The sequence below is a fragment of the Ictalurus furcatus genome, chromosome 28, assembly GCF_023375685.1.
Source record: "Ictalurus furcatus strain D&B chromosome 28, Billie_1.0, whole genome shotgun sequence".
Taxonomy (NCBI): domain Eukaryota; kingdom Metazoa; phylum Chordata; class Actinopteri; order Siluriformes; family Ictaluridae; genus Ictalurus; species Ictalurus furcatus.
The window spans coordinates 19,645,297-19,658,404 of NC_071282.1; the positions used below are offsets into that span (position 1 = coordinate 19,645,297).

Sequence of the window (13,108 nt, forward strand, 5' to 3'; positions counted from 1 at the left end):
CCCCATTACACACTCTCAGACAGGGGCGGTCTCATCAAGCCTGCACCGTGTGTACCTGTTACCTGCAGAAAGGTGCATGTAGTCCCTGTACATTTAGCGTTTTACTCTGAAAGCTAATTTTGTGCAGTTATTTACCTTACAGGTATATACACGTTTATGTGCCATATACAGTGTTAAGCAGCTTCCGTATTCTAGAAACATCGCATCTCTCTCACGCCTACACTACTGTCTACTATCAACAGAGGAGCTATTCATGTAACACAGAGGTGCCAGTCGGCCCGGCCCGGTCCAATAAAGGTTCTAATCCATTTCACCGAAATAATTTAGAATCCACGTTCTGAATAAAAATGAACCTTGGGGAAGTAACTGAGCTAAACGTGTAGATTTTCTCCCACACGTCTGTTGATAGTAGACAGTAATGGCAGCGGTAGTGCTGTGGTGAAGATGTTGAATTACTGATCAGAAGGTCATGCCGCCGCTGGGCCCGCGAGCAAGGCCCGTGACCCTCACCTGCTCGGGTGAATACACGAGATAAACGTAAGCCGGTCTGGATAAGAGCGTCTGCCAAACGCCATGAACGCAGATGTTCTGCGGTTCTCTAAAAGGTTCTCGCGGTTGTTTTTTGTGCAGTGGAGAGTGTTTATCGTGAGGTGTGTATGAGAGATCGCGTGTGTCGTTGTCTTGTGTATTGAGGAAGATCTCTATTTTTTCTCCACAAGGTTTTGGAATTGGGTCAGAAATCCTGAAGCACCTCAGTCAGGTGAGTATCTGAACCTCAGCGCCAGTCTGGTTCCAGTGTCTGTTAATATTGTACTATTTTACAGCACATCATTCCACATTAAACGTCTGTATAAAGGTTAACGATAAGATAAACGTCTGTGTATCTGTATCCGAGATAGAGCTTCGAGTTAATTATTGATCAGGTTCATCTTTAATCAGAGTTCATCTCCTATCTCATACGCATCTGCAGAGCGAGGGCTTTTTCAGCTCTTCTTTGTGTGCTGTAATGACCCGTGGTGTGATTCCGATGTTTTGCCCAGAGCCCGTGGGTTTGTGTTTGACGGTCCACGCTTTTCTGTTTGCTGTAAAGAGACCTCGGTGTTGTGTAAAGGTTCTGAAATGAAATCTGCAGCAGTTTAATGTCCGTGTCTGCTCCACGCGGAACAAACGGGTCTCTTAGCGAGTGAAGAAATAATAATGAATGAAGATAAAGTTATGTAATGTTTCTCATGATGAGATTTTATTATATAACGAATATAAGACCACTAAATTTATTTCTAGACGTATTTACCCGTGTCGAGCTTCATTTTAGAATTTAATGCATAAGTAAGCAAAATTACCTGCCAATAGAATATGACCATTTTGAGAATATATATATATATATATATATATATATATATATATATATATATATATATAGAATATATTGAGAAATTCAAATAATAAACTTGTCTTTAAAATAAAATCTGATTTAAGAAAAAAATTAGCATAGAATTTGCATATATGATGAATAAATCTTTTTTATACATTTTTTAAAGAGTTTAAAAGCATTTGGGGGAAAATATTTTATCTCCATATGATTCATGCATGATATTTATTACTCACAGTTCATTATTTGTATTCACTGTCATGGGATTATTTATCATATTCACTTGATATTTTCATGAATATGGTTTAATTTTCCAGATGCGAGAATCACATCACATTCATATCACATGACGCGCACATGTCCAGGTCATAACATCATCAAATATAAATTCACATTTTTCTCACATGGTTGTTCCGTAACAGTCGATACGTCAGGTTTTATACCTCGTGCAGGTTTATGAAGGACGTCTCGAGCCCCGGTTTACTGCTTTACGACCCGCAGTGCACGCTAGCAGTTTATCCGGCGCTGTGAAGCAGCAGAACGTGATGAGTGATTGTAAACTGTTTGTAAACGCTGACCTGCGGTGAGGATGGAGTCACTCCGCACCCTCACCTCCTGAACGTCTTCTTGTGGGTTTGATTTCTCCCCCAGACGGCGGTGAAGTGTCGCTGCAGCAGTTTGCACTTCATCGTGGCCGAGTGGAACAAACCGTCCATCGAGTTTTACAAACGCCGCGGCGCCAATGATCTCTCACTGGAGGAGGGCTGGAGGCTGTTCAAGATCGACAAGGAGAATCTGATCAAAATGATGTCTGAGGAGTGAAAAGGAAAACAGACCCCATTTTATATTTATTAGACTCGTTGCCAATGAAAGAGAGAAAATTCGACTTCACTGTTTCCTGAAATGAATCTACAGTGTAATGATGATGAGATATATATATATATATATATATATATAATATATATTCTAACAGTGTGTTAATGGGAGTTTTTTTTATATTTTTATATAATTCACCGATGACATCATGAATGATGTAATAAATTAAGCAAATTAAACGACCATGCTGTTCAATTCCTGATTCTGATTGGGCAAAAGGAGTTGATCTTTTTTTATTTATTTCATTTTAATCATAGATTGCACTTCTTCACTCCTTCACGTTGCTGTTAGTTTAACTTTTGTTTTTGGTCTATTACTGCACGCATGAGTTTGTAACTTTCTACACAATAACGGTGCTTTAATGCAGTAGAAGGAGCGGTTATCAAACCGAGCCCCATCGTTATAAAGGGGTTCCATCTGGTAGAACACTGTGGCGTTGAGATTTCTATTTCAGTAGGCAGAAAATCTTTGAAAGGTTAGATTTGTCTCTGTAGAGGAACAACGTGGAGAATGGAACCCTGCTCCAGAGAAGTTTTCTTTCTGACAAGGTTCTAAAATACACATACATCAGGTAAAAACGAATGAATCCATCACATAAAAGTTTCCACTCTGTGTGATATGAAAAGAAGAAGAACAATAACAACAACAAGAACAGGGTGTCTATGCACCTTTGGTACTTGGCCCCGTAATCACTGTTTGAATTGAGGGGGGTTGTGGGGTCCCGGATCCTCGTAAGCGTAAAGGGACCTCCATAAGGCCCATAAGAAATTAATTTAAAGGGTCCGCTTGTGTTCATTGAGCCTGGAATACTAGAAACATAAACATCATCCGTTATTTGTCCCAGTTTCATAAATAATCCCATTTTTTTTAAATCTGAAAACTCTGAACACAATCAGCTGCACCGGATGAGTGGATCCTCACTGTCACCTCACACTGACGGTAAGATATCATTCTTCTGTTTTTATGATTGTTTGGTACATCGAGTTTATTACCACGAACTGCAAACATGGCCGACAACAACTACACTTCCCAAACACACACACGGACACGGTCACCACACAGAGTTCTAATCAGAGACACCCGTTTCCAATCACACACCCACACACACACACACACACACACACACACACTCAATACTCTTTTTAAGAGACTCGCATTCAGTCATCAAGTTGTGATGTATACGTTCAGTTACCTTTTGTCTCCGTGTAGACAGCCTTTGTACCGTGTCTGTTTATTCTGCTTATTTGACATTGTTTACGTTTGCGAGCTCGTCTCTTTGCCCTGCCCTGTTTGTACAGATCACCAGATGGCCAGATGGTCACCGCTCATGTCACAGGCAGGATGCACGTGCTTTCTTTAGTCTTTATGTGTGCCATTTTTACCTGATTACATGGTCAAGTAATTTTGGTCTGAAAAAATAGACGGAATGAGAAAACTTTTACTTTTATTCATTTTTTTGGATCATCAACGACAAGAAGTTAATTTTTGCTTTGCCAAAATAGAATAAAGAACTGAACAGTTAACACGCATCATTATTACATGTCTTCATTGCCGGGTCACATGGTGGCTTTGGGGTTAGCAGTCCAAAGACATGCGCTGTTGGCTGATTGGCATTTCCAAACTGTCCATAGTGTGTGAGTGGTGTGCCTCGTGTCCTGAGTCCCCTGGGATAGGATAATCGACCCCGTGTAGGATAAGCGGTACAGAAATGTTATGGGTGGATGGATCTTAAGTGATGATGTCACACTCGTGTCAGGGGATGATGTGACTTTTTGTTCTAACCTGGAAAAGTTTGTGGTGTATGTGGCATACCTTCAATTTGCTTTTAGAATAAAGCTAAATAAAGAAACATCAGTAGTCATTTAATGTTCAACTAAATCATCCTGAAAGGTTTCCATGGATACACACTAAAGGTAAAGGTACTAACTGGCCCTTCATGGTACCATGACAGTAACACAACCTGTTCTCACTCACGTATCTGTTCGAATACTGAAGCATGGGCAGAAGTCTTGTAGTAGTGAATATACTGTACCTACTGAAATAGGCCTAGTACAGATATATCATAATAATTCTGTATAATCATGACTGTAGAGTAACGTGATGTTTTTCACTGATTCAGAAACATGAACACGTTTCATCATAAAATCACAAATCTGTATTTTTAGAGTTACACGTCTTTAAATGTGAGCTGTCAGGTTTCTTCAGTGTCCGAAATTTCTGGAGTGCTTTGATAACCCTGATGTTGCTGACTAAACCCATCCTGCTTCATGTTCCTGAGGTTCTGATGGTCTGTTAATGAAGGTCCAAATTTTATAGAAACACAAAAAAAAAAGAATTGCAGATTATTATGCAGTGTGTGTGTGTGTGTGTGTGTGTGTGTGTGTGTGTGTGTGTGTGTGTTTTAATTATTTTTATAATAACTGTGTGTCTAGTTAAAGATAACTCATAACTCAAAGTGGTGTACTTTAATATCTCATGTGAAATCTACTCTAATAACCTCTAGCGTTCAGTACTAATTCAGCATTGCAGGTATCTAAAAACATATTTTCATTTTCTTTGTGAAACAGTCTGGACAACCTCCAGAGGAGGGGTAGCAGAAATGGTACTTAGGTGTAAGCATTTTTGGCATGTTATTGTAACATTTCACCAGTAGGTGACACTGTCATGAAATTTGTTGTATAACCTCAGGCATGGTCCTGAAGCTGCCTACCAAGATCTGTGTCAGCGTGCAAGGTCGCTGCTGAGATACAGCCTCAGTTCCTGTTTGGAAGCTTTGCTGGTGATCGATATTCCAACAGTTTGGAATATCAGCAATCTTTTGATTATGTTTGTCCTGATTGGTCTGAAGATGCTGTATGCCAAATGTGGTGTTGATTGGAAATAATTTACAGGAGGAGTAGTGAAAAAACAGAGTTTGACAAAAGATGGTGAACAGGAAGTACACTTGCATTTCAGATGACGGTGTGCAGTAACTTCAGCAAACTCCAGGGAATTATTAGGGGGAAAGAACTCTGAATTTAGCACAAATCCTTCAACTGATATAAGAAAAGTTGTTATGGTTCTTGGTGCAAAGTGGCGGAGTCACGGAACGTCTTATATACATTCAGGGCGTGGTCCTGAAAATACTTATCAAGTTTCATGATGATACGTAGACGCATTGCTGAGATACACCTTCACACCCTGTTTTTTGTATTTTCAGCGCATTAGAGTAGAACGGATTAGAATATCAAAATTACTTCTCAAGATGGCGTGAGCCAAATTTGATGAAGACTGGACAAATTTTGTAGGAAGAGTAGCAAAAAAAGTTTTTGGCAAATCTTGAGTCTACTCAGGGAATCCAGAGATGCCTTATCCTTTGGACTTGTAGTTGTTTTATTAAACTGACATACCTGTGATTGTTTCTGTCTACGCCTCCATATCGTGACAACGTGCTGAGATCAAACTGACTAGAAGAATACAGACCTTTGTCTCTGTGTAGACAGCCTTTGTACCGTGTTTGTTTATTCTGGTTTTTTTGACTATATTTATGATAGCCACCTCGTCTCTTTACCCTGCCCTGTTGGTACTGTTGGTACTGTTTGTACTGTTTATACCATTTGTACTGCTTATACTGTTGGTACTGTTTGTACTGTTTATACCATTTGTACTGCTTATACTGTTGGTACTGTTTGTACTGATGGCCTGTCCTCTGCCTGGTCATGATGATTGTCTTCTGTCGTATCCTTTGGGCTTGGTGTTTTCTTATTAAACTGCATTACCTGTAGTTGCTCCGGTCTGCGTCTCCGTATCGTGACAGTGTTAAAGTGCACTTTTACCCCCGTTGGGCGCTACCATGACCGCTGGTTTCCGGAAGTCACAGCTGCATGTGTGAATTTAGAGAAATCGAATGTGTTCTGTGTTATAAACAGGCTTCCATATTTCTCTCAACATCACAGAAAGAAGATTAATGTCCAGGGGCTGATTTGGCAATTCCCCCTTAGACTGGCTCACTAAGCAGACTCCTTTCATTCATATCAGTTATAACGTTATTTATCTATTCACTGACGATAGCTGACATAATGACACTGGGCAAACCCTACAGCTGACGCAGAAGGAGACATACGTGGTGTTTACACACATTACAGGAATACGGTTGAGAATACGAGAATACAACAAGACACCCTAACAAAAACAACAACAACAACAATAACAACAACAAGAACAGGGTGTCTATGCACCTTTGGTACTTGGCCCCGTAATCACTGTTTGAATTGAGGGGGGTTGTGGGGTCCCGGATCCCCTGTAAGCCTAAAGGGACCTCCATAAGGCCCATAAGAAATTAATTTAAAGGGTCCGCTGGTGTTCATTGAACCTGGAATACTAGAAACATAAACGTCATCCGTTATTTGTCCCAGTTTCATAAATAATCCCATTTTTTTTAAATCTGAAAACTCTGAACACAATCAGCTGCACCAGATGAGTGGATCCTCACTGTCACCTCACACTGACGGTGAGATATCATTCTTCTGTTTTTATGATTGTTTGGTACATCGAGTTTATTGACATTAATAAACGTTTGTCTCTGAACAGTCACTAGGTTATAATTTTAATATGCAAGTAGTCCTTCTTTATTTAACGCTATGTCAGCTCAGTATCATACAGCTGTAACTATAATAGAGAATCCACAAAAAATATAGAAAAATAAACAATTACATTTAAAACTATATAATCAGGTAATCGCAGCGTGATCTCTTTTTTAATGAACCTGAAAATATAGCAACTTCAGACCTGGATTGGTGAACTGTGATGGGGGTCAAAACTTTAACACAAGTACAACACTGCCCCTAATGACCAAAACCTTTTCCCGAGCAGGTTGTACGAATGATATACGGTAAATTTCACCGTATAATGTGAAATATCAACTTTACTGGGTGAAGAATTGAGAACAGAGAGAACAGGACTAAGCAAAATGCAAAACCGTAGCGTAGAAACACGAGCGAAAAGATTATACTGTATTTATATATATATACATTTCTAATCATAATAAAACTTACATGAGCAACTCTTGATTTCGGAACATGATTCTGTTCCTTCAGTCCTTCATCTTCAGTAAGTGTCGGCGTTCTGTCGGCAGTGAATGTAATGACGTGCGCGGCATATAAAAATTGTGGTCTTCTGTTCGTTAGAGCGACATCGTACACTAACAAGCTCATACGGGCCGATACCCAACACAAGCGTAGAGAAGAGAGAGAAGAGAGAAGAGAGAGGAGAAAGGAGAGAGAGAGGAGAGAGAGAGGTGAGAGAAGAGAGAGGTGAGAGAGGAGAGAGAAGAGAGAGGTGAGCGGAGAGAGAGGTGAGAGGAGTGAGAGAAGAGAGAGGAGAGTGGAGAGAGAGGTGAGAGAGAGAGGAGAGAGAGGTGAGAGAGAGAGGAGAGAGAAGAGAGAGGAGAGAGAAAAGAGAGAGGTGAGAGAGGAGAGAGAGAAGAGAGAGGTGAGAGGAGAGAGAGGAGAAAGGAGAGAGAGGTGAGAGAGAGAGGAGAGAGAGAGAGGAGAGAGGAGAGAGAGGATAGAGAGGATAGAGAGAGGAGAGAGAAGAGAGAGGAGAGAGAGAAGAGAGAGGTGAGAGAGGAGAGAGAGGTGAGAGAGGAGAGAGAGAAGAGAGAGGTGAGAGGAGAGAGAGGAGAAAGGAGAGAGAGGTGAGAGAGAGAGGAGAGAGAGAGGTGAGAGAGAGGAGAGAGAAGAGAGAGGTGAGAGAGAGGAGAGAGAGGATAGAGAGAGGAGAGAGAAGAGAGAGGTGAGAGAGGTGAGAGGAGAGAGAGGAGAGAGAGAAGAGAGAGGTGAGAGAGAGAGGAGAGAGAGGTGAAAGTCTTACACATGTCTCTCCCACGCCTCAGATGCACACGTGTGTGTGTCTGTGTGTGAAGCTTTTTAGTGTCACTGCACACACACAGAAGAGCTCCTTTGACTTCACTACACCGATGCACTCAGTAATCCTGTGCTTCTCAGTGAAAGCCCATTTCCTTCAGCTCTCTGATTCAGAAAGGAAGAGCATACACTGGCTTTGCAGACGAACCTTGTGCTTCAAAGGTGAATGAATGAACAAAGCATAATGAACAAACCCTTTACAAAAATCTACAGCAGTGCTAGAGAATATAATTACTGGTATATTATTGTGAACTCTGAGGATGCTGATAAAAACTAGACCGACCTCATTCCACTTCACTGTCCTGATGCCGTGATGTCTGTTCAGGCGTCAGCGTTTCTGCTGGTGCTGTACTTCTTTCTGTTTTTGTAAATGAAAGCAATTCTAAGCAACACTTGTCCTGACTCGTAATTGTTGTACCGTCTCGTGCTGTTGCACACGTTTGCACACGTGCACTTTATGTAGTCCTTGTACGTCGTTGTAGTCTTGTTTAGTTCTGTACAGTCTCATGTAGCTCTGTGTTGTTTCATGTAGCAGCGTGGTCCTGGAGGAACGCTGCTTCATTTCACGGTGTACTGTACCAGCTGTATACGGTTCAAATGATAATAAAGACACTTGGACTTGTAGCCACGTGTAAGATTCGCCTAATTATTTATGTGCAGTATTAATTAATGACATATTAATTGGTCAGTTGTTGGCTTTATGGAATCCGATGTCATTTTCGTGTGCAATGAGTATTTATCAGACCCAAATCATTTCAGTTCAATATAAAATTGATCTCTCATACAGGCTACATGATCTAATACAAACCACTGCACATCTCTAAGGGTTAATATCCGTCTGGACTGGAAACGTGTAAAGCAGGGGGCCTTAGCAGCAGTTTTGGCCCCAGCTTTAAGGACACATGCTGCCTCTGTGTTTATAATCCTGTTCTAGAAGGTAAGAACCCCGTTCCTCTGAACCTGGACCCCTCCAGGAGACCACGCCGTCAGGCCTGGCCAGGCGAGATCTGTGAGAACGGTTCCTTTTACTTCACCAGGAGAGAACTGTTGGAGAAGGGCTTTCAGCAGGTACGATATCCACATGACTGACATGCAAATAAACAGACAGACAGGTGTACAGACAGACAAATATACAGACAGACAGGTGTACAGACAGACAGGTGTACAGACAGACAAATATACAGACAGACAGGTGTACAGACAGACAGGTGTACAGACAGACAGGTATACAGACAGACAGATATACAGACAGACAGGTATATAGACAGACAGATATACAGACAGACAGGAATACTGACAGACAGGTATACAGACAGACAGGTATACAGACAGACAGATATACAGACAGGCAGGTATACTGACAGACAGGTATACAGACAGACAGATATACAGACAGACAGGAATACTGACAGACAGGTATACAGACAGACAGGTATACAGACACACAGGTATACAGACAGACAGATATACAGACAGACAGGTATACTGACAGACAGGTATACAGAGAGACAGATATACAGACAGACAGGTATACTGACAGACAGATATATAAAGAGAGGCAGGTATATAGACAGAAATATATGTTTGACTATAAAGTTTAAGTAAAATGTGTGTGTGTGTGTGTGTGTATATGTATATGGGTGTGTGTGTGTGTGTATGTGTGTGTGTGTGTATATGGGTGTGTGTATGTGTATGTGTGTGTGTGTGTATATGGGTGTGTGTATGTGTATGTGTGTGTGTGTGTGTGTGTGTATGGGTGTGTGTATGTGTATGGGTGTGTGTGTGTGTATGGGTGTGTGTGTGTGTGTGTATTCAATTCAATTCAATTCAATTCAATTCAATTTTATTTGTATAGCGCTTTTTACAATAGACATTGTCTCAAAGCAGCTTTACAGAAATATCAACACGGTGTACAGATATTAAAGGTGTGAATTTATCCCAACTGAGCAAGCCACTGAGTGGCGACGGTGGCGAGGAAAAACTCCCTAAGATGTTTTAAGAGGAAGAAACCTTGAGAGGAACCCGACTCAGAAGGGAACCCGTCCTCATCTGGGTAACAACAGATAGTGTGAAAAAGTTCATTATGGATTTATATGAAGTCTGTATGGCATTAGGAGCAGCCGTAGTCCCAGCAGTCTGGAATTGGAGAAGATTTGAGCTCCATCCAGAGGCAGAAAGGATCTGGATCTCTAGTATCTCCATAAATTCGTGTGTGGCTCGGCGAAAGGAGAGAGGGAGAAAAAAGATAATTATGACTGCGAAGTAGTAGAACAGAATCTAGTCAGGGTAGGCTTGAGTAAACAAATACGTTTTAAGCCTAGACTTAAACACTGAGACTGTGTCTGAGTCCCGAACACTAATAGGAAGACTGTTCCATAACTGTGGGGCTCTATAAGAGAAAGCTCTTCCCCCTGCTGTAGCCTTCACTATTTGAGGTACCGTCAAATAGCCTGCATCTTTTGATCTAAGTAGGCGTGGCGGATCATATAAAACCAAAAGGTCGCTTAGATATTGTGGCGCGAGACCATTTAGTGCTTTATAGGTTAATAAAAGTATTTTATACTCAATGTGAGATTTCACTGGGAGCCAATGCAGTGTGGATAAGATCGGGGTGATGTGGTCGTATCTTCTGGTTCTAGTTAGGACTCTAGCAGCTGCATTCTGGACTAACTGGAGCTTATTTATATTCCTACTGGAACATCCAGACAGTAAGGCATTACAGTAATCTAATCTAGAGGTGACGAATGCATGAACTAGTATTTCTGCATCATGTAGTGACAATATATTTCTTATCTTAGAAATATTTCTGAGATGAAAGAAGACTATCCTAGTAATATTGTCTACATGAGCATCAAATGATAGACTGGAGTCAATAATCACTCCAAGGTCTTTAACTGCTGCACATGATGAAACAGAAAGACCATCCAGAGTTACCATGTGATCAGAAAGATTTCTTCTAGCTACACGTGGTCCTAATAAAAGTATTTCTGTTTTATCAGAATTAAGTAAAAGGAAGTTAGTTAACATCCAACGTCTAATGTCCTTTACACATTCCTCAACTTTACTAAGCTGCTGTCTGTCCTCTGGCTTCGCTGAAACATACAACTGTGTATCATCAGCATAACAGTGGAAGATAATTCCATGTTTACGAATAATTTGACCTAGGGGTAGCATATATAAAGTAAAGAGCAGTGGGCCTAAAACAGAACCCTGTGGAACTCCAAAAGTAACCTCAGTACACATGGAGAAATCACCATTTACATCTACGAACTGATAACGATCGGTCAGATAAGACCTGAGCCAGGAGAGGACTGTTCCCTTAATGCCAACAACATTTTCTAATCTATCAAGGAGAATAGTGTGATCTATAGTATCAAAAGCTGCACTAAGGTCGAGTAACACAAGCAGCGAGACACAACCCTGATCGTAGGTCAGTAGAAGGTCATTTACTACTTTAACTAATGCTGTCTCTGTGCTATGATGAGGTCTAAACCCTGACTGATACATTTCATGAATGTTATTCCTATCTAAGTACGAGCAGAGCTGCTTTGCTACAACCTTTTCTAAAATCGTAGAGATGAAGGGGAGATTTGATATTGGTCTATAGCTGGACAGTTGAGACGGGTCAAGATCAGGTTTTTTAATCAAGGGTTTAATAACTGCTAATTTAAGTGATTTAGGTACATAGCCAGTGCTTAGGGAAGAATTGATTATATTTAAAAGTGGTTCAATTACTCCTGGACAAATCTGTTTAAACAAACATGTAGGCACAGGATCTAGTATGCAAGTTGATGAATTGGCTGAAGAGATTAATGTAGCTAGTTCGGTCTCTCTAAGCGGAGCAAAACACTCTAAACATTGATCTGATATTGCTACATTGTCATGTAATGGGTTTGTTACAGTACTGTCCGGTTTTAATTTAATAGCCTGAATTTCACGTCTAATATTTTCAACCTTATCAATGAAAAATGTCATGAAATCTTCACTGCTATGTAATGATTGAGTGTTTCTCTCTGTAGTGGTTTTATTCCTAGTTAATTTTGCTACCGTGTTGAAAAGGAATCTAGAATTGTTTTTGTTGTCTCCTATTAAGGTGGAGAGATAGATTTTTCTAGCATCACTAAGAGATTTTCTATATTTCAGTAGACTCTCCTTCCACGCTGTTTGAAATATCACCAGTTTGGTTTGACGCCATTTACGTTCTAATTGTCGAGTTGTCTGTTTTAAGGTTCGCGTTTGATCGTTATACCAGGGTACTAGCTTTTTCTCTCTAATTATTTTCCTTTTGAGTGGAGCCGCTCTATCTAGCGTGTAGCGGAGTGTTGACTCCAAGCTTTCAGTCGCCTATAGTGTATATGGGTGTGTGTGTGTGTGTATATGGGTGTGTGTATATGTATATGGGTGTGTGTGTGTGTATGGGTGTGTGTGTGTGTATATGGGTGTGTGTATGTGTATGGGTGTGTGTGTGGGTGTGTGTGTGTGTGCGTAAAGCTTGTGTTAAAGCCAGATGCCATGTATGTAAAGGTAAACACGTCACGCACGTCTCACAATCATATGTAGAAAGGTGAAATGCTGTAACTGGGACTCTGACTGCACCAGGATTAACCTTTAATCCGGATTAAATCGACGTTCATTATGAATCCATTTTGCACCAAACTTTAAAGTTTTAAAATAATCAGTACTGGATTTAAGACGTTACGTCGTTTTATTTTGAGTCTAAAATGATGCAGATTAACTTAATCCTGTATCTCCTTTACCTCAAACGGAGATTTCATTCCAGTGTAGATGAAGCGGTTTCTATTTCCAAGAATAAAATCAGATAACAGATGAACTGTATTGAGAAAAACACTGGGTTGGGTTTTTTTAGAGTGTAAATGAAATGCTAAAAACACCGTGGTTTTCACCAACAGGCCAGGCCTCCCCCCGACGCCAGCGCTCCACCTCAGTACAGCTCTGCCGT

At 40.7% G+C, this 13,108-nt stretch overlaps 1 protein-coding gene across 1 annotated transcript in view; it reads left to right on the top strand.

The window, feature by feature from the left end:
• Positions 1 to 2,447, top strand: part of LOC128603826 (diamine acetyltransferase 1-like) — a 5,389-nt gene extending 2,942 nt beyond the window's left edge. The window contains exons 5-6 of the mRNA XM_053618551.1: positions 720 to 760; positions 2,021 to 2,447. Coding sequence (XP_053474526.1) covers positions 720 to 760; positions 2,021 to 2,191 — 212 coding nt within the window. The 3' untranslated portion in view covers positions 2,192 to 2,447. The remainder of the gene's footprint in view (positions 1 to 719; positions 761 to 2,020) is intronic.
• The last annotated feature ends 10,661 nt before the right edge of the window (positions 2,448 to 13,108 follow it).